Source organism: Echiichthys vipera, assembly GCF_963691815.1.
Source record: "Echiichthys vipera genome assembly, chromosome: 17".
Lineage (NCBI taxonomy): Eukaryota > Metazoa > Chordata > Actinopteri > Perciformes > Trachinidae > Echiichthys > Echiichthys vipera.
The window spans coordinates 25,033,086-25,060,232 of NC_139842.1; the positions used below are offsets into that span (position 1 = coordinate 25,033,086).

At 41.2% G+C, this 27,147-nt stretch overlaps 2 protein-coding genes across 2 annotated transcripts; one reads left to right on the plus strand and one right to left on the minus strand.

The window, feature by feature from the left end:
* Positions 1–1,019: 1,019 nt before the first annotated feature.
* LOC310959281 (tetratricopeptide repeat protein 39A) lies at positions 1,020–19,132 on the plus strand. The gene is made up of 18 exons (XM_083930574.1): positions 1,020–1,250; positions 1,818–1,922; positions 2,993–3,124; positions 3,510–3,568; positions 4,337–4,404; positions 4,616–4,680; positions 5,650–5,749; positions 5,857–5,922; positions 6,010–6,118; positions 6,256–6,323; positions 9,683–9,742; positions 10,582–10,743; positions 10,879–10,970; positions 12,380–12,500; positions 12,603–12,714; positions 13,049–13,163; positions 16,974–17,090; positions 18,342–19,132. Exons 1-18 carry the CDS (start codon positions 1,216–1,218, stop codon positions 18,448–18,450), a joined length of 1,695 nt encoding a protein of 564 aa, XP_083786700.1. The 5' UTR covers positions 1,020–1,215; the 3' UTR covers positions 18,451–19,132.
* A 180-nt stretch (positions 19,133–19,312) lies between these two features.
* On the minus strand, positions 19,313–21,253 carry gadd45gip1 (growth arrest and DNA-damage-inducible, gamma interacting protein 1). Its single transcript, XM_083931562.1, has 2 exons — positions 20,851–21,253; positions 19,313–19,831 (listed from the first exon to the last, which is right to left on the minus strand). Exons 1-2 carry the CDS (start codon positions 21,249–21,251, stop codon positions 19,543–19,545), a joined length of 690 nt encoding a protein of 229 aa, XP_083787688.1. The 5' UTR covers positions 21,252–21,253; the 3' UTR covers positions 19,313–19,542.
* Positions 21,254–27,147: the final 5,894 nt, after the last annotated feature.

The window sequence follows — 27,147 nt, forward strand, 5'->3', positions numbered from 1 at the left end:
CAGTGTTAGAACCTCAGGTATTAAACCAGGTGAAGGGGAAAATCTGATCTGATGTTGGATTTGTAAAGCACAGGCAGGGACCTTCTTACACTCACTGTGGGAGTGCTCTTCTGTTTTTCCTTTCTGGAAAGAGGTTCTAGGGAAACTGGGTGAAAGGCTTGGAAACCCCTACCAGAATCCCCCCAACTCTGCCTATTGGGAGACAGGTCAAGGTCATTATATAAAAGCAGAATTTGGTTTAGCACTGAAAGGCTTCATCACTGCAGCTAGAATCATTCTTCGCCACTGGAAGAGCCAGACAAAACCCGAATTTACTGACTGGGTTAAGCTGATGACGGAAAATGCTTCATATGAATTGACGATAGCAAGGTTGAATGATAACAAAGGGACATTCTACCAGGTTTGGGGTCATTTTCTGAATCATATAAGAGGGGAATAGGTGCCTATAATGTGGGAGTGGAGGTCAACTTGTGTGTTATCATATAATCGTTTTGTGCATACAGTGTTTAATGGTGTGAGATTTGTGTATGTATGTATATTTATATGTACAGTATGTGCACATTCTGTTATGTGTATCTTTGTTTTAATATCTGTTTGCATTGAAGTTGGGTGTCTTTTGTATGATGTTCTCCATTAGAAACTGAATACAAACTTAAATGACAAAAAACAAGCTAAATGTGTGTTTTTTCTGCTGTCTCGGCTGTATTTCATGGTGTTTCCACCGAGTGTCGCTGATTCCCGAGCCAGAATAACTTTGCGGCAGCTCTACTCACGGGTGACAGTTGGTGTAGGAATACGCACGCTTTTAAATCATTTTTCCTATAAATACCAACGTTTGCAACCGCACATTTTACCGCACACTTCTACCTGTCTGCGAAAGCTTTTTGTGCGCAGCGAGCTTTATGAATGAGGCCCCTGTTCCTGCGGTCCGTGCTGTTGCTGTGAACGTGTGCGTGGCAGTGATACCATAGAGGAGGAGTTAGGTGCGCCTCCTCTACTCTGGCTCAAACGGTTGGACCCTCACAGGTGAACGCATTCACCTCCGAGCACTTTACGCGAATCTAACCAACAGCAAAGTCCTCACCGACTTCCATGTAACCTGTGTAGTTTGGAAGCTTTGTTCCACAGCGTTACGTGGTGGACGCATCTTGATTTCCTGCCTACTGCTTACCGAGCTCCTAACAGGTGCTGGGGCACGCTGCCCGGAGAGAGAACATGTCCAATGGGAAAGACGCAAATGCTGCACAAAAGTGAGTACAGGCGACTGGAGATGAGTTGGCACGCCAAAAGTTAGTCTTTGTCTAAAGCAGTGATATCGCCGTTCTCTGGATCAGCAGGCTGTTTATCTGGCTCGACAGATGGGGGGAAAGAGTCTGCACAGGAAATAATAATAATCATAATTCACCCTCCACCGCACCAGGAAACGCTCATTTAGTTTCCTTGTTGTCGCAGTTGATTGTCACTAAATAGTTCCAACGCAAGACAGCAACAGGATCTTGGTAAATAAAGCAGGTGATAGGTTACTAATAGCATTCATTATTTTTATAATAATTGTAGGCTAATATTGTGTAATAAGAACACACAGGTGTGTATTGTGTGGCGATGCTTAGTAGAAAGACTTAACTTAGACTTGACCAAACCTAAATGCATGTTGCTCATTTTGCTGTGAACCCCTGCTCACACCACACATGGATCCTTTACCTTTATCAGTGTGCACTGTGCTGCTGCTGACCTCCCCTCTGCCCCCACAACACAACGCTCATTCCCAGCTCAGAGCATTTGCTGTATGCGTGATCTTGTCTATATTTGTGCCGCAGTTCCTCACAGATGATTCTGAAAGAGTGCCTGGATGAGTGTATGGAGGCCTTGGATCTCTTCCTAAACAACCACTTCAACGAGAGCCTGGAGAAGCTGCGGCCAAGGTAACAGGATAATCCACGCGTCATGTTTGGCTCCGCAGAGGTTTGAACCGGCTACTACTGCCTGGGTTTCAGGTAGGGATCGGAGCAAATGGATTTTTTGGGGGCTGATGCCCATACCGATTTTCTTTTTTTCATCAGCCTTAGCCGATGACCGATACGGACAGCCGATTTTCTCGAGTCAATATTTGGAGTCGATACTACTTTTCCTCCCTCCATTTACATGAGAGAAATTACACAATGATGTCAGTAAATGTTAAAAGTCTCATTTTTTTAAAGGAACATTTATTGAACTTAAAAAAGTCGTCTCCAGCAACACAGAGCTGCCCGTGGACACCTGTCTGTAAATAATGCTGGGAAAAAAATACCAGTGAACGCAGCAGCCCGCATCGGCCGATATGATACACCTAAAGAAACCGCAAATATCGGCCGATAATATGGGCCATAATATGGGCCGGACCATGTATTGGTCCATCACCAGTTTCAGGTCGTAGTGTAATGCAACTTTGTTTCAGCACATTCATGGTTCAGCATGATGTCAGCAGTATTTGGTCTGATGTTAAGATGAACTTTTGTGGTGTGAACTGTGAAGTAGAGTGTGTTCTGTGGGAAGACAGCGTCAAGAGGGTGCTCGCTGCTGGAAACCCCTTTCTGCCTAAACGTTGTAAAGTTTAGGCAACAAAACTACTTGATTAAAAAAAAAGGCATTGTTTGGGTTCCAACTGAAGCCTTTTTTTCCAGATAGTCCTGTAGGCTAATTTCTCCCATGCGCAGGGTGTCTCTGGTAGACTTCAGTTCTCCAGGATATGAGGTGTTTGCTGAGGCTGACGCCCAACGTGTGACTGATTCAACAGCCAACAGAATGGCAGCCCTGCAAAATAAACACTATGCAGAAGTCAGAGTTGGATGGTTGAGGAGATAGGAAGAATAAAGAGAACCAGTTATTTACTATTATGTTTTCTCAGCAGGAAAATGCCTCGGTCATACAGTAGTTATCCTCTTAACATTGCCTCGGTTTGCTTACAGTGTGATGTGTACGATGTTGATTGTGCATCCGTATGTTTCCTCTGTAGAGTGAATGAGAGTATGTACCACGCTCTTATCTACGCCACAGTGCTGGAAATGCAGGCCATGATGACTTTCCAGCCTGATGACATCAGTAATGCAGGAAATACCATGAAGAGTGCCCAGGAGGTCTGCCAGAGGTCAGGGTGTCTCACAAACGTAGATTCTTTTCACCGAGTCTAAACAGATTATCATTTTAATCATTACATAGACTGGAATTTAAAAAAGTCACCATATCTTAAAAAAAAACAAAAAAAACACTTCATTCTCTAAAGTGCTGCTGACTCCTCTTCCCCAGTCTGTCTGTGAACCATAAGAGGCAAATTTACACGAATGCATTTACATGGCCTGTTTCTGACCATACCAATTTGACTGTGTTTGCATGAAAGAAGCCATTATAGCAGCTGCTAAGAAAGGGAAAATGGACACATGTAATTATTGGATGATTACCATCAGCATATGTGGTTAGCAGGAATAGTAACACAATTTCTTTTCCTGATACTGACGTAGTGTTTGGTGTTTCAGGTTTCGACGGAAGTCCCCAGGTTTGTCTAACAAGTCGGCAGGTGTATCACTCAGTGAAGGTAAAAACGCTGGAATGTCTCTCTCTTTTTTAAAAACCCTTTCAGAGCCAAGTCAGCCTGGAAAAACATCCTCTTAAACTTCAGCATTGTTTCAAAACAACCTCCCAAAACCTGACGATGTTGAAGTTAGCACACGGATTAGCAGCCCTCCGATTCGCCAGTTAAGGGGAAAGTTTAAGGAAACTTAACTTGCATAGAGTGAGCGCTGCATAATTTAGGAAAAAAGACCAAGTTGTTGTTCTGAGTGACATTATTGTTCCATTTGGGAACTGATTATTCCGACGCCACCTGAATTCAACATCACAGTTTTCCACATTCAACATCCATGTAGAAAATTGCTCTGTGAAGCTTCAGCTACTTAGGCACAGTGGTGCATTAATCTAAATGCTATCATGAGCATGCTTATTGGCTCAAAATGTCAGGCAGGTATGATGTTCACCGTCTTTGTTCAGCATGTTAGCATTTGCAAATAAGCACTTAACTCAAAGTACATTAGACCTGTAGATATTTGATCATCAACCTAAGTATTGGACAAATAAAGATAGATGAACGGATTTCTTTGGTCAATGTCATTTTTTTATTCATGTTGAATGACTTATTTCCAAGACACTTGAGCATATCTCTGGTATACATAAGATTTAAATCAACTAATCGAAAAAATGGTATGACTACTTAGATTTTCTTAAATGGAGGACAGCCCTAGTTAACTATGCTCATTTTGTTGTTCATTACTTCATGTATGTATTTGTTCTTGGGTGTGTTTTTTAGTGCAGCTTCATGCTGAAGTGTGCTATGCAGAGTGCCAACTCCAAAGAGCTGCTCTCACCTTCCTACAGGTACAGTAATCACAGACATTCTCCTGATATGCTCCTGATGCACCTGTATATCCTACAGCTAACAACAGTGTCCACATCATCTGGGTTTGTGTATCATTTAGAAATTAAATAACTGGCATGAAAATTCCACTTATGTCATGTTATATATGTTGAATGACATCTAATTCATGCATTTAAGATTAAGCACTTTTAATTTAAAAAATGTTTGCAGGATGAGAACATGGTGAGTTTTATCAAAGGAGGGATCAAAGTACGGAACAGCTACCTCATTTACAAGTAAGTGAAGAACCAGGGAAACGTGGTGTACAGAATGTCAGCGGTGTGTAAATTTAATGAGCCATGAGGATGTACACATTATCTCACTATTTAATGCATAAACTGTTTGCAAAGCATTTTTATGGTTATTACTTAAGGAGCACTCCACCAGTTTTGCATCTGTAGTTTTGGAAGGAACCCTGATGATGTCATCAGGGATTGACACCAAATTGGAGACTCAGGCCTAGTCCATACAAACACAGGTATTTTTGAAACCTTTTATGGCCCCCGGTTAAAAAAAAAAAAAAAGAATTCTGTCAACACCAAAACATCTTTGTCCACATGAAACCACAAAATCCGCCTCCGTCAGCTAGTCATGTCTAGAGTGTTCCACACGTCTCCATGGATACAACTTGCCGTTTTCTGTCACATAGTGGGACGTCAAACAATGTTGACAAGAAATTGTGGTTTTCCTGTCCACACATGACTGCTGAAACTGGACTTTTCCAAAAAGTTCACCCTGGACTCCAGTTACAGGAGCAACAACCGCGGTTACATGTGGATAAAAGGACGGACCGTGCAGAGAAACACACGCTTTCAGAAATACCCACTTTCGTGTGGACGGCCCATCAGTTTAATAACAGAAAAGGCCTCGTCCCCTCTACCAGTTTGTACAGCACCGAAACTTTGCCAAAAAGTACACTTCATACCTTTTTATTAAGTTCATTGAACTCTTCACCACATATTACATAAGTCTGGACAGTTTGGATGCAAACTGCAATATGATTGGTTGGGGGAGACAAGGCAGTAATTCTTTGCTCAGTATCTTACAAGATTCCTAACTTTTGCAGTACCATTAAACAGCTGGAGTACCCTTTTAAGTTAGATGGGTTTATTTCAAAGGCATATGTCATTATGCTGTACAGTATTAGGTTATAATGCTGAGCTTTGTCATTACACAATTGACACTGATGCCTTTTTTTCATCCAGAGAACTGCATTCCTTCATCAAATCTCTGAGCTGTCTCAAAGAACCCAGCCATGTTCATTTAGAGGGAGGAATATCATTTGGAGTAGGGGCTTTTAATCTGGTAGGTCACAAAAGTATCTATAAAAACTCCATTGGTTGACTATACTGTTTGTTGTGTGTACTCGTGTCTTCGTACCATACAGATTACCAGAGCTTCTTTATTCGCAGACACTCTCTCTTTTTCCTCCACGGATACTCAAAGTTCTGGAGTTTGCAGGCTTCTCTGGAGACAAGGTGTGACATATAGATTTCCTCTGGTATGTCTTAAATCATTAACTGACACACTCATGCATATTTCCTACGTGTGTGATCCTGTTTTAGGAATACGGTCTGTCTCTGCTGCATGATGGAGCGACAGGGATGAATCTGCGCTCCATGCTGTGTGCTCTGCTTCTGCTCTGCTACTACACCTTTCTCACATTCATACTAGGTAGTGCTGTATCCTCATCCATGCATTCAGATGATTCTGATTGTGTAATAACCTGTCACTGAATTCCACACATAATGTACTCCTATACAGAATTCTGTATGATCATATCATAGGCTGTATCTATTGTATCCTCTCAGGTACAGGTGAGGGAGACGTGGCTGAAGCTGAAAGGCTGTTGAAACCTTTCCGGCTCCGCTACCCACGGGTGAGTGCCTATGGATTCAATCCCTTTCTATGTGAAAAATGGGGGCTTTCAAGCGCCTTTCAAACAGCCTGTTTAAGGTGGGAATGTTGCGCCGTTATTCGTCCTCTGTATGGAATCCATGCATAGTGTAAACTGTTTCAAAAAGGAGGAGTGCTTTGCAGAGTTAAGAGACTGGAGCACAGTTTCTATTTATGTATTTTGAATAAATTGTGTGAACTTAATTGTAGTGCCATAATTGTATTGAATGAAATGTTATCAAGATAACAAAACGCCAGTGGGGATTAAACAATCCAGTACAATAGATATAGATATAGTATAAAGGGTAGAGATGCACCGATCCAGTTTTTTTTCCGATCCGATACCTGGGCTGAACATATCAGCTGATACCTGATACCGATCCTATCCTACTGTTGAATGAATGAAGTGTGTACCTGTCCATGTGAGTGAAGGCATCAGGCTTGACAGAAACATTTATCCTTGTTAAAACAAGTTAACACAGATATAAATGGACTTAATATTATTTATTAACAAATATCAAAGTGTACATTAGCAGCAGAAATAAATAAATAACACTTCCATGTAAAGTGCACTGCAGACAGATATTTGAAACTGTAATATAAAACCCTAACCACTGTTGCAAACATAGAATTGAAGTGGCTAGATCGCTGTAACTGTATTTCTGTGTATGATAGTAATAAAAGAGAAATGACTGGATCGGCCTCATTCATCCCATATCTGATCCAGATAATTAGTCAATATAGGAGCTGATATTGGTGCATCTCTAATACAGATATAGATATTGTGGCTGACTGTACTAGCTCTTTCCCCACTGGCAACTGTGTTAGCAGTTAGCTCACCAATAATGTGGCATTGCCAGAAAAGTCCACAGTGCTGGTTACATGGTCTTATCACTCTGGGATAGGGAAAAAACACTCTTGCTTGATTTAAACAATCACATTCGTCTTGAGCGGAACTAAGTGGACAGTGCACTTGCAAAATGGAGACCAGAGAACTGACACCACTTTATCCCAGCACTGTACATCCAGTAAGACGGACTGGCTCTCCAGCTACAGTAGTTCCCCAACTGGCTTCTAGAACTAATATTCTGCTGGTGTGACTCAGTCTTTGAAGGGGAACTGCTATGATTGTACATAATGATTAGATTAAAAGTCAGGATATCGTGAACTCTGCTGCATCTATTTTGACTCCAACTTTAAGGAAGTTCACTGAAGTACTCTATTAAAGGATTATTGTTATTATAATCTTAATTATGTATTTTGACCATAATTAAGATTTCAGAGCCCGGCAAAATCAAAATAAAGGAGTCAGACTAGGCAAATTCCTGGTAAAACTTTGATCTACCATTAGCTCACGAGACTAGATGATACACGATATTAAGTTCATGAGGACGAGAAGAGAATTTAACACTATTTTTAATTTTTAATATTTTCTAGATTGTGATTTCAGCAGAGAGCTGTGTTGGTGCTACAAGTGTCTTTGTATAGTGCTGTTAGTGTAGCCTATGGTACTCAAGTCCAGCTGCTTGGCTCAGGAGCTGGTGACAGACAGCAGAGGCCGACGCGGTCTCTCTACACGTCACATACGGAGGCATCAGGTCCGTCAGGTGTGACACTGTGATTATAACTTGTAGCCTGGTGTTAACAAAACTGCGGGTCTCGTGTTAGGTGTTTGTGATACGGTGCTGACAGCACCATCTTCTTACAGTGTTCCTGTCTTATCTGTCACTCTGTTGCCGTTTATCAACTAACATGTTGATATCACAAGTCTGTTGATGCTTTTGAACGCAGACTCAAGACTCATCTTTTTAACTGAGTCCCCTTTGACTCTCTTAGTATCACCCATTAATCCTGTCCTGTCATTTTTCCTTGTCTTTTAACTTTCTCTTAATGTTTTTATTATTCATTTAGTTATTTATTTTTGTTTTGCTCTGTTAGCCATATTAACATTCATTTATGTAGTTTTAGGAGGTATTTAATTTCTTTTAGTACCTATTAGATTCATTCTCTCTCTATTGTCTCTAGTTTCCTGCTCCATTGTTCTCCTCATGGGGGCCCTCCACTCCGAGAGCTCGGTCTGGCCTGCCTGCGGGGGGAACTGTCCTGGGGGTTGTCCGGGCCTGGATAGTTGTGGAGTCCTGACCCAGGGCTTTATGGCCGTGGTATGGGTCCCTATCTGTCTTGGTCGGGTTAGTCTCTGTGGTTGCGTCCCCTGTAGTCGTGGGCTTGGTAAGCTCTCGGTGGGGATGGCCCCCTTTGGATGGTGTTTTCTCACTCGGTCTATCAGTATCAGTGTTGTGTGTTGAGGGAGGGTGATGTCAAGGGGGTTTGTTTTATTTTATTTTAATTTAAAGCACTTTGGGTTGCATTTTAATACGTATGAAAGGTTCTACATAAATAAAGCCGATTTGATTTGATTACATTTGATCACAAGACAACTTTTCACCTTGACGAGAAATATTATCACATTTGAATATGGCGAGATTCGCTTCATATCGCTTCACACCCCTACCTACTATGCATTACGTTTGTATACTCACATAGTTACCATGCACAATGAGGGAACGTGAAAGAACACCATTGTTTTCTTGCCCTGTCTGACTGTTTCAGTGTTGTCACAATGTTCTCACAACTCAACAATTGGCTTCAGTGGTAAAAGTGTAAAGTTATAATATCTTATAAATAGAGGTCTGTAAAATGTCATTGTTTGTATGACATGTTCTTTTAGTTGATGTTTGAAAATGAGTATATTCCTCCTCATCTCCGGCCAGTTCCTCATTCAAACTTTTCTCCTCTGACTGCGACCTAAACTTTGTTGCATCATTGTTCTTTTAATACTTCTGTACTTGATTATTTTGTCAGCTCTTTCTTACAAATCCCTCCTTCCACTCACATTTTTTCTCTTTTCTTTCTATCGTCTGGTCACACTCTCATCATCCCCACCCTGATTACTTTCATCCGATACCTGCTCCACCTTCCTCTCACGCAATCCCTTGTGCACCCTAAATCATTTTACACCATCTTTTCTTCATTTTACATGCACTCGCGCACCTTCACGCTATCACTCCTACCACTCCACCTTACTCACATTCTTGTAAATTCACAATCCCTGTTTCCACTCCACCTTTTAACTACATGCCTGCCCATCCCAGAGAACAAACTCAAAGCTCTGACACAGTGTGTACTAAACAGGAATGGAAATGTCTTGGTTAAACACTGCCAAGAGTAATTGTTAAACAACAGGTCTGGTGGCAGAAAGATGAGAATTTAACACACAACAGATTGACATGTGATACTGAGCTACACTTGAGGCTGAAACCTATCTTTTGTTCTTCTGTCCAGGGAGCAATATTCCTCTTCTTTGCTGGCAGGACTGAAGAGATCAAGGGGAACATTGATGAGGTGGTTTTCATAAAATGTGTCACAGCTTGAAAGAATGATGACTGGTGCATCTCATGTTTTTAATACTATTTCACAAAATGTTAATTATTGCAAGTGAATGCATATCTTTTTGGGAGCGAGTGAAGCATGAATCACATCTGGTAATAATGAGACCATGTTTTAGGCCCTGAGTTAAAAAGGTACATGATGTTAATATTTTATTAACAATCAAATCTTTATTTATATAGTACATTTCATTCCAGAACAGTGTGCTTCCCCCTGGAAACACACTGTGTGAGCGAAAAGACAGCAAGTGCTTTCATTAGTGGGTCATATGATCAATCACCATTGTTTAAAGTCACTCTGTGATAGATGGTAACTTAAAAAACAATTAAATAGATGAAAATCTTACTTTCATAAGCTGGCTCAGGAGCAACAATTACAAATGAAACAATAATAGACCTAAAATTGACCCCTGAGGAACACCAAAAGCACGCCCTTTCGGGTATGATTAGAAAACAAGTCCAGTGTTGAACCAGATAGGCCAAACTATCTCTCAAGCCTCCATTAAAATATCTGTTTGATGTTTGATACTGTCTAATGCTGCACTCCAATAATGCTAGGGTAGACTATTTATTTTCAAATCATTAATAACTTTGACCAGTGGTTTTTAATTGAAATATTTTATTGAAAATAAAATAAAAAGTCTACACACATAGTGACCGTGAACGTGACAAGATGGAGGCTCTGAAAGAACATGCTCACCTGCATTTACATCTTAACGCCACAGAGGCCACTAGAAACAACGTATCTGAAAGAGTACAACTTTAATGTGCTGTATGATGTTATTGTTCTACCAGGCGGTGGCACTCTTTGAAGATGGCTGCAAGGCCCAGCAGGCTTGGAAGCAGTTCCACCACATGTGCTACTGGGAGCTGATGTGGTGCTTTACCTACAAGCAAGCATGGAAGATGGCATACTTTTACGCAGACCTGCTGAGCCAGGAGAGCCGCTGGTCCAAGGTACAGAACACAAGACAGGCCAGAGAAGATCCGAGTGAATTTAGTTGGATGATCTCTCAATATAAAGCTGTTGGTCAATCTTATCATGAGAAAATAAATGTGGAAGTGAATGCTGTCTTTGTTTCTCTCTGCTAGGCCATGTACATTTACATGAAAGCTGCTTACCTCAGCATGCTGCCTGAAGACGAGGCCAGGCCTTTTGGGGAGGATGAGGTAGAGCTCTTTAGGTAAATTCATATTTTATACAGTCTAGGGTAAACGCACACACTGTAATTTCTTCCAAGATTTATCTCAGAAACACACGGCCATTGTCCCAAGGCTCATGGACATATTTTACAAGTGTGTACGGGTAGACAAGCAGCTGTGAAGCCTGTGGCATTGTTCTTATACTTGTCAGTGTACTTTGTGTGTACCTGAAGGATTCAAAAGTGTATTTGTTAGGGGGTAGATTAGGGCTAAATGATCCCTGCTGATGCCGCCAATGCTCCAATGTCTTCTGGGCGAGCTTTCAGCTCTGCACAATGTAAACATAACAACACTTGAGGGTGTTACCTTTTTTTAAAGGTCCCCCTGCAGATAGATTTTGATACTTACAAAAATACTTTTCCTTTGAATAATCTTTTGTGTCCGATATAGGTTTACGCAGAAAAGATAAATTATCCTGTCAAAAACTCGTTTTTGCGTTGTACATTAGACCACGACTGGCTTTGAAACTAGCTGTGATGTCACAAAGTCCAATGTGGACATCGTAAACGTCTTTGACTCAAAACTTGTTCACTCTCCGCTCTCATCAGTCTTGTTTCCCACAGTCAGAAGAAGCTATTTTCTAGACATGCCCAAGATTAAGAAATCCCTGTATTCTACCAGAGGTAGGAGGGGTTACTTGATTTGGACACTTCCATCACCTCCCTGTCGCCATGTGCGTGCTACGTATCATGAAACACGAAACTAAAGGACAGAATCGATTATCTTAAAAAAGTGATGAGTGCTGCTTCAAGTTCTTTCGTGCACAAAAAAATGTGGAAACTACATAATGACGGTATATCAATATCAACATATGCTTTACAGAGGGTCGTATTTGGATGGGACACAAGATTCAAAGCGGTGCTCTTGCAGGATTTTTTTAATTTAAATTTTAATTAGGACCTTTAGCTCATTGGCTAATCTTGCACATTGATAGTCTTCTATCTACTTAAGATGCTTTTTTACACTACTTATCACATTGACCAGAGTATCATCTAATCAATCAAACAGAACGGACAAAGTTAGCAACTAGCTGGTGAATATAGTGGAGTGTTGATATTTCCCTCAAGAGTTGGTGGAGACCAAAAACAGGTAAAAGAAAGTCAATATCTGCCTTGAATTCATCAGGGGGACAAAAGCACGACTCCAAACGAATGCTAATGTTACTCCTTGTCTGCCAGTTATGTAAATATACAACTGTTAGCTAACATGTTTGATGTAAGGTGATATGTCACTTATTGTGTGTGTAAAGATGGTTAAACTGCCCCAAGTGCCCAAAAATAAATCGATGTAGACTTAAAGCAAATACATCCAAAGTTTTAGGCACCGTCTATCTAATTCAAATTCCGTGCCTTCTTTCCAAATTTGTCTTTTATTATTTCCCTGTCTCTAGACAAGTGCCCACATTCAAGCAGAAGATAGCAGGGAAGTCTCCCCCGACTGAGAAGTTTGCTATCCGTAAAGCAAGACGCTACAAGGCGCGCTGCCCAATCAGGCTACCAGTGCCTGTGCTGGTAAAATAACACACGCACACACACACATACAAAAACATTCACATAATGCGCAGTATATTTGACTCATAGAGCCTTCATCCAGTATTGACTGTTTCATTATAGGAGATGATGTACATGTGGAACGGTTTCAGTATGATCAGCAAACGACCAGAGCTGACTGAAGGCATGATGCAGACATTGGTGGAGGCAGAGCACGATCTGCTGAAGGCTCCTGGTAATACAACCAGTGTTGGTTTGATGTTTTCCAGCCCAGTAACTGCTCAAAATCTGCCCGTGCACCCACACACAATGCACTTTTACAGGACGTGGGCGTGTGTGTGTCTCTGTGTGTCTGTCTGTCTGTGTGACTGTTTTCTATATTGTAATATAATTAAAAAACAAATTCTGTCAACCTGCCCAAGCCCAATCTGGTACCACTGAATACAACTCATCGAAAAACCTGTGCTAGAACAAATCCCACTCACAAAAATCTAACCATAGACAAAATGAAATCACATGACGCATCTGTGTGTCTGCTGTGCTGATGACGTCTGCTCCCTCCTCTACAGAAAATGAATATTCTGTGGATGACCGCTGTCTGATCCACCTGCTGAAGGGTCTGTGTTTGAAGAACCAGGGTCTCCTCCAGGCTGCTGAGGAATGCTTCAACAGAGTGTTTTCCAGGTGAGGCTGAATATATTTGATCGGCATCTTGTTGGTGTAATTCTGTTGGCAAATCACTCCATCAGCTGACACCACAAAGCAACCAACTTGTTTGGACAACCACACTGCGCAGCCGAACCACAGCTAACTTAGGTTTCAGTGAGCTAACATTAGCCAGCTTGCTGTAACTTGCTGCATAGATCTGGTTTTACTTGTTTTGTTGTCTTAGCTGATAATTTGCCAGCGGCCATATCAGCCCTGAGATGAATTAGCTGACGTTATCAACTTAAGACAGTATTTCACTACATAAGCCAGCTAGCAGTTTGGCATATTAGCAAGCAAGTAAGCTAACATTAGCTTACATCAGCCAGCAAAAGGCTAATTAAAGTTTCACTTTTGTTCGTGAATAGAAATGTACATTATCAACGTTCTAAACATTACTGCCCTCATGTTTTCATACATCCTTCACGTTGGAATGAATGTTGAGCAAAACATTCGCTAGAAGGCGTCATTGAGATTCTAAAGTTTGAAAAAAAAAAAATGTTTATGACAACAACAAACATGGCAGCGACGGAGGAGATGATGATCCTGCGTCTGTTGAGAAGGGGAAAAAATCCCAGGCAGCGTTGTAGACAGCGGTGGCCTGGTGGTCATTAGGGTTACAGAAACAACAAACGTCACTTTCAGTATTTTAGGATGTCTGTCGGGACTTTTGACGACTTGCTTCACCAGATGGCTCCTCACATTAAGCGTTGGAACTTGCACATTGCGACGGTTAGTAAGGTTGAGCAACTAGCGGTTACCATTTGCTTTCTTGCGTTATGTTTGCTATTCATGGACCACAACTTCCGGTGGTACTGCAACGTTTGGTCAGTATCAGTCCGTATCCACAAGCCTGCAGGATACGTGCAGAAATACGGACAAAATGTACACTGAGTACATACCCTTATGCTTATATATTGTAGAGCATAAAGGAGCCAGCCGACAGACCCTCAGCCAGCCTAAACCCCACCCAGTCCATCCAATCTTAGGTCTGTCTCCGGGCCACTTCTGCAGAATGTATAACAGAAGAACAGCATGTATGGACTCTGCCAGTTAATTTGTTGACGATAGCAGACTCCATTTATCTATCACTATTGACTATAGGCGAGCTGAAGAGAAAATCCATCCTGAGAGCTTTACATGTAAGTCAGTCCACAGGCTGTTAGGAGAAAGTCAACTGAGAAAGTCGTAATAAAGAAGGAATACATGTAGAACACTACACATAGGCATAGCATTTTCTTAAATGTCAGACATGAGGAAGCTTCACTTAAAGGATCCTAAGTGCATCTCTGAACTTGGTGTATTGACAATGTAATGTTTGCTTACGACTTATAAATTCCTCACAACTCACCCACCTAGTCATACAGTGAATATTTACATAGCAAAGGACACTGACAGTTCCAGTACATCTTGATAAAAAAAAAACTGACATTGACTGTAATGACTGAGGAAGCTTTTCAGTGAGACAAAGCAAGTCTATTTGTATAGCATATTTCAACAAAAAGGTAATTCAAAGTGCTTTACATAAAACATTAAAAATGTGTGGCAGGCTGTGTCCTCACCTAACTTCATTCCCCTCTCCCTTCCAGCTCCGTGTCACATATCCTGAAGGATTGTGCTGTTTCATCTAGAAAAAATGTACAGTTGTATAATCCCAGTAATTTATTATTTCTTTTTTTTAAAGATTCTAAAGATTATTTTTTGGCAGTTTTTCAAGCCTTTATTATATAGGACAGACATGAAATGAGCTTAGGGGGGGGGGGGGGGGAGACATGCAGCAAAGTGGACCTTCAGTCTCTTTACATGGGGGCGACTGCTCTAACCACTGTTCCACTGGCCGCCCCATATAGTCCTAGTAATTTATAAGTGTACAGCAGCTGCTGCTTGTAGATTATCACAGAAGAAAAGCAAGACTATTATCAGAAATGTGCAAGCAGAGGATAGAGCAAACAGCAAGGCACTGTAAGAAGGAACGTAGCCCCAAAAAATCCCCAAAGAAGAATATGTCAAATGGACAAGTCCCAGCTTGGTTAGTGCGTCCCTGAACTGATGAAGCCTCTTGGATGAGAGTTGAAATGTCTTCCTAGACAAATAACCAAGTCCAGTTGCTTTTGACTTAGATTTCTTTTGGGATAACGATGACCTGGACAAATGAGAATATTCACAGGCGTCTTGTGAGAAACATTTCTTTCTTCACTTATTTCAAAACTAAGTCACCTATACCCGTACTATGTACCTACCAACTCTATTACAAGGTATGGACGTAAATAACAAGGGCTCTTCAACAAAAACCTTTATTTCGTGAAAAAATGAGAGAACAGTAACCACTGTGTCAGAAGAGAAGATTTCAACAATGTTTTCTTCTCTAGGATTCAAAAATGAACAGGAAGTGTAGAGGCCACAGCTTTGAATGACTTCAGCACATCTGCTCCCACAGGACATCACTAGTTTCTCACACTGCTCTGGTTTGATCTTTGTCCATTCTGACTCAGTCTCTTCCACAGTTCACTAACTGGAGAGGGTTTCTTAGACAAGGATTTTCCAGAGATTCTCTATGGGGTTTAGATCTGGACTCTGCTCTGGACATTTCATTATTTCAATATTCTTAGCTTCAGTGAACTGCTTCACCTGTTTTGCAGTGTGACAGGGGGCACTGTCCTGCATGGAAATTGCAGCTGATTGGGAGACAGTTGCAGTGAAGTGTTGCATGGTGCTGAAGGAGGTTCACATAAACATTTGCATTCACCCTGCCATGGAGCTGTACAAGAGACCCAACTCCTGCTGCAGAAAACATCCCCCAAACCATGACACTTCCTCCTCCAGAGTTAACTGACTTCTTTACACACTTTGGGTTCAGTCTTTCCTCAGTCCTACGCCCAACATAATGTTTCCATCAGACCCAAATAAACTGTACGTCCTCTCAGCACTGAAGTCACTCTGGACCAGTTCTCCTCTGTCCACACAACATGCTCCTCAGCAAAGGCAAGTGTAGCCTTTTGATTCTTTCTGCTGATGAGGTTTGGTCACTGCAGAGTGGGCTTTCACTCCAAATTGTCTTAAATGTTCGAGACACTGTGTGCAGAGACAGATCCTTGTCCTGTTCAGCACTGAACTGAAGACCAACTCCTGCTGCAGTGTTGAACTGATTCTCCATTGAGGGTCTCATAATCCTGTCCTCTCGTGTACTCGTTTTACGTGGACGACCGGCCTTTTTGAGGGACTTAAATGAATCTGTGTCCTTGTAAAGTTTCAATCTTCTTGAAATCACAGACTGAACGCCCAACCTCTCTCTGATGGTTGAGAGGGTCATTCCTTTGGTCTTCATCTGGACAACCTGCTGTCTCAGGGTTTCAGTCACATTAGAGCATCTTCCATCTTGCAAAGTAACCAGGAGAGCTGCAGATAAATAGGGTGTGTCCAACAATTCAGTCAATGGTCTCCAGGTGCAGATAAAAACCATTAGCTGGGAGGGATCTGAAAGTGTTCTCTAATTTTCGCTCACTGCTTCTTTTTTTTCAAAATAAAGGTTTTTGTTGAAGTGCCCTGGTTATTTAAGAAAGCATGCTAGTACAGCAGTGGTATAGACAAATCAATGAGAAATTCTGCATCTGGCCTCGCCGCCCTCTAATGATCGTGTTCGCATATACCACACTTACTCGCAGTAGCATGAGACTCTTCGGTAACTAATTTCTAGCTCATACCGTAGGTTGAAGACCAGGCCCGAGGTTTAAAGTAAAGCACACGCAAACAGATCAGAGACTTTAATTCACCTTTTTTCTCTGTGCTCAGTGAAAAGAAGATCAAGTTTGACCACTACCTGGTGCCTAACGCTCTGGTGGAGCTCAGCCTGCTCTTCATAGACCAAGGCAGAAGGGATGAGGCTATTAAACTACTGCACAAGGCCAAGTAAGTTACTCCTTATTGCAGCACTGGTGCATACAACATCACAGCTGGGGGGAGGTTACTCTGCTCTGTCTCTGTGGAAGGGAACAAAATCCCCCGGGGTCATCCCTATGTTCCCCGGGTCCTACAGTAGTTCCCTTTTTAGTTCAGCATTTTGTTACGCTAAGTGTCAGGGTTAGGGGGTAGTGTTAGGGTCTACATAGGCCTATTTGCCAGGGAATTCAGAACTGATTGTGGAAAAAATAACAGACCGGGGGACATAGGACCCTTTCTGTGACAAGCGGGACACATCGGACCTTTTTCCCCGGTCACAAATAAAGCTGGAAACATAGGTACGCTCCCTATCCACCTACCACAGAAATGGATCGCACATTACACTTTCATGTTTCTATATGTCGCAAACAAAACACAACATGCTAAATAGGGAGCTTTGGAGATGCTAGTAAATAGTTTATGCTAACTTAAGGCAAAGCCAAACCAGTCATTTCCCCATGTGTGATCTTTATGCTAAGCTAAGCTAACCGACTGCTGGCTGTAGCTTCACACTTTCCACCTTTGGTGTTGTAGTTGGTGTGATCCCATCACAAGATGGTCTCTAGTTACACACAGCCATGAATGGTATCTGTCTTCTCATCTAACTCTTGGCAAGAGCGAATAATCGCATTTCTCAAAATAATTAACTATTGCCATAAAATGTTTTTTGTTTTTCATTTTTTACTGCTACTAAAGTTTTGCATTTACACATTATCCTAGTAGAATAGAATAGAATAGGAATGCTTTATTGATCCCAAGCTGGGAAATTGCAGCAATAGTCAATATATGTTATCTATATACAAATATTTTACGTATTATATTTATTTTTTGCATTTATGATGATTTCACCTACAAAGTCTTTATTACAGGACTGTTGGTACAGGAGAGTATAGGGAGTATTGTCTCTCTCATTGCATAGCCACTACAGGCTCACTAGAGGTCGCTCTCTGCCTATTACATATAGGTCTGAAAGGTGTCCAAAAACACACATGCTAGCCACTTATGGGGGTAACATTATGTTCTTCAAGACTGATAATTGTGTATGACCCTCTGCTTCCATTGGCTAAAGGCACCATTTTGAGCAGATTGCTACTTTGAGTGAAGAATGAATTCACAAAGATGTCATATTCAATAACACTAGTCCTTTTATCTAACACCTTGGATGAGGGCACAGCACCTTTCTTGTCGCACTTTAACCTCCTCCACTGTTTTGACTTTCAGACACAACTACAAAGAATACTCGATGGAGTCTCGTACACAGTTCAGGGTACATGCTGCTTTGGCCAAACTCAAGGCGGACCCTGTTGAAGAGGAGGACACGCATATGTAGGACAATTCTTCAGGGCTGGAATGGCTTTTCTCTGGACTCTCCAGTTCCCTCACAGTTATGGCTGTTTTAAACTAACACCAAGTTTTTAACCGATATCCACTTCCAACAAGTGGCTGTTTTTTCTTTTAACACTGTGTTCAGGTACACATTTTTGTGTCACTGTCTACACTAGCATATCATTGTACAAAGGTATAACCTGTTTTACAAGAACCTGTGATTCCCAGATTGGCTTCAAGAGTGTCAAAGTGTGTGAGCTGAGGGACTGTATATTTTATTACAGAACATTCTATTTTATGGACAGTTTAAGGTTTACTAATGAATTAAAAAACACTACATTTTAATCACTAAATCGAGCCACTGTAAATATCAAATGTAAGAAATGTTATGAATTGTATAGTAATTACTTTATTTTACTGTATTAAAAGGGCTTTACATGTCTACATAATTAACTTTCAGCATACTGTGCTGTTATGACAAGGTGTTAAAATGTTAATGGTATTTCAATTGCAAAAACAGATACAAATTTGTTTTAAACCCTAATTTAGAAAATAGCTTAATGACCTACAGTAAGCAGCCAGTGTTCTCTGCCATTCATTTGTCCTGTTCTGTATGGTTTCAACGTGAGTGCATACGAGAACAACACGGCTAAAGCATGCTGAAGACTGTTCACTGTTTACTGCTGTTCTCAACTCATTAAAATGTAATGTTCAGGTATATCTGTAAACAGTGCGAATGTGTTCAAAATATTTGCATAAATAAATTCCACATTGAAATGTCTCTCAAATATTGTCAATTAGCAGCATTCTGTAGTTGGTCACCTTGTAATATTTAGCTTCCTTTAAAAAACATATTAAGACATGCAGTCTGTACAGAAATAAATTTATTTTGTTGACAGGTAGATACAGAGGAAAAGAAAAATTAACATGCTTAGTTGTTTTTTTACAGGGAAAAAAATGAATGGGGTTTTCTTTAATCCAGGTAAATGCAGATGCCATCAGGTCACACAAGGACTGAACTGTTCTTCAGATGCTCCATCTAGATACAGTTAGAGCCAGGCCCAGCAGTTATTGTCTGAGACGACCCAGTCCATCCCTAGGAGGAGGCAGCAGGTGTGACGGGGACTGCCGCCTGCTCCTCCTTCAGTCTGCGTTTCATTAGTTTCTTCTTCTTCTTCTCTTCCTTCTCTACTTCAGCAACCATTTCCAAGAACTTGGGACTGCGGGGGTCCACTGCGTAGCCAAAACGATTTCTGGCCTCAGCCAGCAACTTTTCACGGCGAGCTTTCCCCTCCTTCGCCTTTTGTTTGGTTTCACGCTTTTCTCTGCGCCAGTCAGCTATCATCTTGGGCATTTTGGCCATGTTAGCTTCTATGAGTTTCTCTCTGTGATGGGAATGGAAAAGATCAGTAAAACAGATGTTGCTGTGGTGCATGATTCACAGTTGATGGTGCAGACTATGCCTTCACAACTATGAAATGGATTGCCATGAAACTCAGTCCAGGATTAATTGTAAGAAGTTGGTGCCAAGCCCCTAGTATACTCTGTAAAGATAAGTCAACGAGTAGTTGTTAACTGTTAGCTGAATGAATGGCTAACTGTTTTGATTTGGTCAGTCATTCTTTATAAAGTAAAAATGATCTGATGCAGTATCTGAAATGTTGAATTGAGGATGTCATCTTGGGAAACACTGATCTACATTTCTCACCATTTTCTGACAACTAACGGATTAATCAAGAACATGATCGACAGAGCTTTTGGCGTGAACTGTTGGTCAGGAAACACAAGACATTTGAGGACACCAAGCTGGGAAACCCAGGGACTTGTTTCACATCGACATTTAATGGACTAACAGTCAGATGCAGCCTACCCATAGTGATTATAATATAGTGACTACTGCAACAATCAAAGCTAAGTTGACAATCTCCTACTAAAGATACTATCCAGTTGCATCATGGGAAACTGGATAGTGAAAGTCAGGATCTCTGATTTCTCTTGGAAGTTCTCAAACTATTTTGAAGTGCAGTATACTGAATTAAGTTTTACCTTATTTAAATAACATGTCCCTCGCTCTACATTAGACTTTTAATCTTTTTTTAACTGAAGGTATCTAAAAGATCAAGATTAATCTGTGTCAATTAAGCTCTGAAGTTCTGTACACGATTTAGCTGAAATGAGCTCTCATCCATCATCGTCCTCCATCAGGTGGTGTTAATGAGGTCGATGCTGTGGAAGGATGCTGTTGTTGGTTCTGTTCTCCTGTATTCTAGTCTGTGCCTCCCATATATTATCCTTCACATAACGGTAATACATGACCGGTAATATTTGCGTTAGCACGGAACTGAAGTGAGAGCAAAGAGACCATCGTACAGGACACAGTTTCAGCTGCGGGAGCATGACTTACTTTGCCAGCCGTTTTGCCGTTTCCTCCTTCTCCTTGGCCTCGATGTTCTTCAACATTACCTCCAACGGAGGGTGCCACTCATTTTCCTCCGCGATGATCCTGTCCAGCTGCTCGTGGCTGGGCCACAGCGAGGCAGGGTCGATACCCGAGGCTGAACCGTACCGACCAAACAGCTTCCTGTCATAGCGGGCCGTCTTCTGCCACTCCGGCGTCCTCTCGCCGTCCTTGTCTGGAATATAGGGCTCACTGAGGTTCCGCCTTAAAGGTTTGGGGTTATAGGAGGCTGTCTGCAATAGAAGCCCGCTTTGGGAGTTCGCACAAAGTACCGTTTTTGAACCCGAAACTCCTGTTAAAGTCCTACATAACATTGCCGTCCTCCTGCATAGCATGGACGCCGCCATCTTTGTTCATCCACAAAAAAGGACCCGGACTAAAGATAGAGGTGACTACAGCACTGCCTGTTCGTCCCGTCAGGCAGTCCCCGGTGTTCTTCTTCTTCTTTATGGCTTTGTATGGCGTCTGGCATCCCATTAGTTGCATTACTGCCTCCTTCTGGTACTAACTATCGACTGCTATTCTACCCCATTCATTAGTGATAAGTAGTAACCCAACTGTAATTAGTCCGGTGTTTTAAAAATAAATCTAAATATATTTTTTCTCCCTTCCACTGTGTCCCCACAGTCAAGCACATATTTGACCCTGACTTCCACTCGTCCTAGCTCCTGTAACCCTGCAGACATGGCCCTTCTTTCTTCTTCATACTGCCTGCTGGAATCAGGACATGCTGCACTGACACGCTCCATGCTCCACACTGCAATGCCCAGATGGATGTTTCCCTAATACAAAGAGTGTAACCTACTGTTCGATTTGCTGTGACCAATTCTTAAACCATTAATAATAAGGCTTCTTGCTCTTTTCCGTTTGCTCCACTGTTCCTCACTCCTCCTCCTCTATTTGTATTTCATGTAAGTGTCTTCCTTTTGTCGCACTAGCCAAAATAGTTGCCAGTGTTTGATTATTCGAGTCCTCCATGTGCACTGGTATACATGTAGATAGGCTGTACTGTTGACTGGGTAATAGGCCTATGTTACTGGGCAACACAAGGCAAATTATTAATGCAGCACATTTCATTCTGCTTTAATGTCTCATTAAGAGCACTTTGAAATACCTGTGACATGAAAAAAACAATTCAAAAGTATAATAGTGCTGAAACCATCAACATTTTAGTCATTTAACCTAGTTGATAAACTGAGAACTACTACTACTGAGCCATACCGATATTATCGGTCAGATCAACTGATATTATAGGCCGATATTGGCCTATCCCACACATATAGTACAATTGTCAAAAACAAATCTATACTAAAAGTTAGTATTGGATTAGATACTAACTTACAATAATTAATTTGTCATCAACAGTGCTGTCTCCGCCTCCTCCAGTTAACGTGTTACATCACCCAGCAGCGCTGCAGACAAAACAAGATAGACAGCTACGGCGGGAGCGTACCTATGTCCCCTGGGTCCTATGTTACCCGCTTTGTATGTGACCAGGGGAACGTCAGACCCTCTTTTTATAAAATCGGACCCTTGTTTTTTTTTTAAAAAAAGGTCCTATGTTCCCAGCTTTGTTTGCGACCGGGGGACAGCAGACCTTCTTCCTATGTGTTATGTTCCCTGGCCTTTTATTTTTTCCACAATCAGTGCCGAATTCCTCGGTAAATAGGCCTATGTAGACCCTAACACTACCCCCTAACCCGGACCCTAACAAAATGCTGAATTAAATCCGCAAAGACAGAGGCTTATGCAACCGAGGAACATAGGAACGACCTAGCTACAGCTCGTCTCTCTGAGCACATGAACACTGGTTCATCACGTTTACAAAACTGAACTGACTGAACACAGGTAGCACTAGTGCTAGAGAACCTTAGCTACCGGTTTTAATAGAAAATCAACAAAGCAAAAGTGCCCTTTGGGAGTATTTAACACACAAGGCTAATGACCAGGGGAAAAGCTAAGGATGTAAACAAGTCACTAGCATCTAATAATAAACAGTAGGGTGGTGGAGCTAAGCAGCCAACATCATCAGTCCTGCCTGTCTAACGTGAAGAGGCGTTCATTTAACAGGATGACACAAAACCGAGTCTGAAAAGTCAACCAGCATCGAGACGGAAACCGTGGCAGCTGCTATACCAACTATAATTAATTAGCCCCCACCAAAGCAACTTACTGGTTGATCCAATCAGGAAGTGCCAAAAACTGCAGTTCTCCAGTGTCCACCAGGGGCAGATTTCACAATAGAGCAGTTTCTCATTGACCCCCAAGTTAAACAGGCCTTTTTCACAGCATCATTAAACCTGTTTAAGACCTGGTACAAAAAACATCTAGTCTGTATGTTTAGGTCATATCTCCATGACAAGACTGAGGGGGGTGAATTTTTGTGGACTAGGCTAGTTTTTATTTTATTTGAGCTTAAAGTTTATGAATAATTCGGGGCGTGTCCTCTTGAGTGACAGCTAGCCTCTGGCCCTCACTTCTCCTTGTAGGTAAACGTCAGCCAGATGGACGTATCTCCATCCCCCCAACGTCACATACATGCCCTTTTTTGGTATGGTTTTGGTATTCGACTTAGTCGAGTGACTCTGTGTTCCTCTCAGTAAGGGAGCGGTAAGCTAATTTACCGATGCAGAGCAGAGAGGACGGGCTGTGGTGTACGGTTTAATCATGTCCTGGATGTTAGCTGGGCCTGATCCGTTAGTAGCAGGGTAACCAAGTGCTAGTGTCTTGAAACGAAAGCGAGCAGCTACAGTGAAGGGAGCAGAAGAGCAGTGGAGCATTTGTAATCTAAAGATTTATTAAAAAGATAGTTGACATATTAATCAATGATAAGTTATTGTTAGTTGTCACTCCACATAAAAGGAATGAGATGAACACATAAATAAAGGCGACTGCTTGCTTTAAGTACAAGATTGGTAGTGGTACTTGAGTCAAAGTAGACAGAGAGCTTAAATGTTCATAAGCATCCTTCAGATATGGAACAAGTCTTACACTGTCTTCTGTAGGTTTGTTTTAAGGCAGTATAACTCATCAAATACTCTTTATTCTTATAGTTTAGTATATATCAAATTAGTTTCCGACATTTCCATCATGAAGTATTTCATAAGAAGTTTTCTTCAGTTCAGTTGTATTGGGGATTTGTGATGGCAAAAAAAGTCACTTTCAGGAGTTAAGGTCAGTGTTGGGGGGGACATGTTTTTGACTAAACATCCTTGTTGACTTGAAGGTAGTTGGGAGCAGGTGGGCAGAAGCCAGAGCATCAGAGCACCAAAGCAAGAGGGGGAGCCAAGACTCTTTTAACACCTTTTTTTTTTAACATTTATGGACCGCTTGGCAGGGAAATAACCCTTCTTTTGAAAGAGAGGATCTTTGTTTTAACATCCTTAGCTCCACCCCCTCCTTATTCTTTTAGCAGCTTCCACCCTCCCTCAACTTCTATATTTGATTTCTTTTCAAGAAGTGAAGATTGAACAAATGGGGTTGCTCTGGAGTGCAGCACTTACAGAGACAGATGTCATCGCTTTTGTGTCGTGGGAGCACGCAGAGCTCTCCATCGTCATTAAAGATTTAGGGTTCCCATGGAAGGGGTAGCACGAGGCTGGAGGTGGGGGTGGGCATGACAGAGGCTTAATTTGGCTTAGGAGCGATCTGGTGCCAAGCCCGGGGCTTTGGGGGATCACATCAACGTCAGTCACAGGCAAATAGGCTTGTTAGCAGTTAGACGATAAGGGGATGGTGGCAAGAATACAGGTCTATTCCTGAGTGAGTACGTCAGTAGGAGGGTTGGGTGGTGTATTAATACATGTTTAAGGAAGTTATATAGAACATGCTCACCTGAATTATGACTGTAACCTATTTAAATTATATCGGATTTCACAGATGTGTTTGATTTGTATAGAACTGCACATTTGTGAGTGTAATGAGTAATTGCATTGGTACACAGTTCTGACTTGGGTGACACACTACACGCGTGTCCACTACTCATATACCTTAACCCATAGAGACCCACCATAGAGTTTTTGTGTTTTTATGGAGGGACAGGAGATTTTTTTTGTGAAGAACTTTTTATTGAGTTTTCCATTTTTACAGATTAAGAGGAAAAAAAACTCACGAGATAGGGTTTTTTTTTTACGGGTAAAGAATATGCAGAAATATTCAAATGTGTACAGTAATCATTTGTAGAGGAGAAAAACTGCATAATTTTGCCCAAACTGTCTGGATTATCATTAAGTGGGCATGTCTGTAAAGAAGAGACTCATGGGTACCCAGAGAACCCCTTTCCATTCACATGTCTTGAGGTCAGAGGTCAAGGAACCCCTTTGAAAATGGCCATGCCAGTTCTTCCCTCACCAAAATTTAATCCTAACTTTGGGACGTTATTTATTTCCCTTTCTCGACAAGCTAGCATGACATGGTTGGTGCAAATGCATTACTTGGATGATAGGGTTTTCTTTATACAATATTCACTATATTTTCAAAACTGTGCACAATGGGGTAGCACATGGGGCCCATGCTACCCAAGGCCACCCACTAGAAACACCCCTGGAGTGGAGTATTTACTGAGATTTTGTTTTTTGTTTTTTTCACTTAAAACTTTTTATTGCTTTATATATATATATTTATCAAAACTTACAACTACAGAGATGGGGTTAGAGTTAGAGATGTTTTCTGATAATGCAACATACAGTATTATTAGAATTGTTTTACATCACAATTTACATTAGTTTCAATAAAAGTTTACAGTGCTGATATCCTTATTTCTAAACCTCATCCATTTTCCCATTTTCTATTAAACTCGTCCTTCTTCACTTTGAGGCAGTGGTAAGGTATAGCACAATAAATATTTGTGATCTGGTTTCTTGTAATGGCCTTCCCACTAGCTGTGAGAAGGATTTTGACCAAATTATTTTCTTCCTTCAGTACCGCTTTGTACCGCTAGACGCCTCATTTAATAGTGAATTCACTCCATCTCATAATGTCTCTATTTTTGCACATCTCCAGAAGTTATGTGCATGATGCATCTGCGTGGCCACATTGCCTCCAGCATTTTTGTTGCCTTAAAGTTGCTTTTTAAATTAAATTAAGCGTAATAAAGAACCACATTTTTCCAAATAAAATCCTTTCAATTTATGTGAATTTGTAGACATCGGTTACACACATGATGCAATTCTTCTAAATTGTGATATCCTACGGAAGCCCTAAAAGGTCATACATTACATACATTTAATTTCATCTGTTTCCTAACGAGATAATACCTCAGTTTTCCTGTGATAACGAGATCATTTAGATCCGTTTTCTCGTGAGAACGAGATCATTTTCCTGCGTTTTCCCAAGATAATGAGATAATTCATTTGAGAGATAATGAATGAAACGTAATAGGCCTGATATTTCCATCACTCCTGACTCGTCATGCCTCATAAAGACTTCTCATATCTTTAAGAACACTATAAACAACACTGACGGATGATTTCAGTTGGTTATTTACTGTTATGATATTAAACTGTCATCTGTATATGTATGTGCACATTGTAAAAGTCCTCCCTGTACTGGTATTTATGTTGATGTAATATAATATTGTTGACAATAAAGTTTGTTTAAAACCCTATGTAGTTAATGAGGTCATCAGGTCACTCACTCCTCTGATAAAGCTGAAGCCTTCCTAACCCTCTTCTTAGATGACACACACTAATGTGAACATTCTCTGTAATAAAAAGGCATAAAGTCGTTTCATGTGTCAGGCCTTGATTGAAGAGATATGTGATCCATATTCTCCTGCTCCTCTGACACTGATACACTGATTCTCCAGATCTCAAAATAATTATCTCATTACCACAGAAAATGGAGGAAATAACATGTATGTTATGTATGACCGTTTAGGGCTTCCGTAATATCCAATTCTTTTTCCCACTTTAGTTTTATCCTGACATTCCATTAGACTGTGATGACGTCTATAAATGATCCTTGATGTGCTTGTGCCTGGCAGATGTGCATGACATACTGTACCTTAATGATCTCTCCAGGTTTGTCATGTTGGGCTTAAACTCATGAGCACAGCAAACAGATATACTATTGGAAGGACTCAGTCTAACAAGTTCAATTCAGTTTGGCAGAGCCCCTGAGTACTTCAAAGACCTTCGTAAGGCCGAAGAAACTCATGCTCACCAGACTAAAGCAAGTGTTGCCAACCTGGGATTGCTGAGGTTTAATTCCAACACTGGTACCTGTTCCCAAAGGTTCTGTGGT

What these genes read in the sequence shown, in the direction of transcription:
- gadd45gip1 (XM_083931562.1), bottom strand. Translation starts at nt 21,251, where the DNA reads ATGGCGGCGTCCATGCTATGCAGGAGGACGGCAATGTTATGTAGGACT. An exon ending in ACGGCAAAACGGCTGGCAAA is followed by an intron (nt 19,832 to 20,850) that starts GTAAGTCATGCT and finishes TTCCCATCACAG; the next exon opens with AGAGAAACTCATAGAAGCTA.
- LOC310959281 (XM_083930574.1), top strand. Translation starts at nt 1,216, where the DNA reads ATGTCCAATGGGAAAGACGCAAATGCTGCACAAAA. An exon ending in CTTTCTCACATTCATACTAG is followed by an intron (nt 6,119 to 6,255) that starts GTAGTGCTGTAT and finishes GTATCCTCTCAG; the next exon opens with GTACAGGTGAGGGAGACGTG. An exon ending in AAACTACTGCACAAGGCCAA is followed by an intron (nt 17,091 to 18,341) that starts GTAAGTTACTCC and finishes TTTGACTTTCAG; the next exon opens with ACACAACTACAAAGAATACT.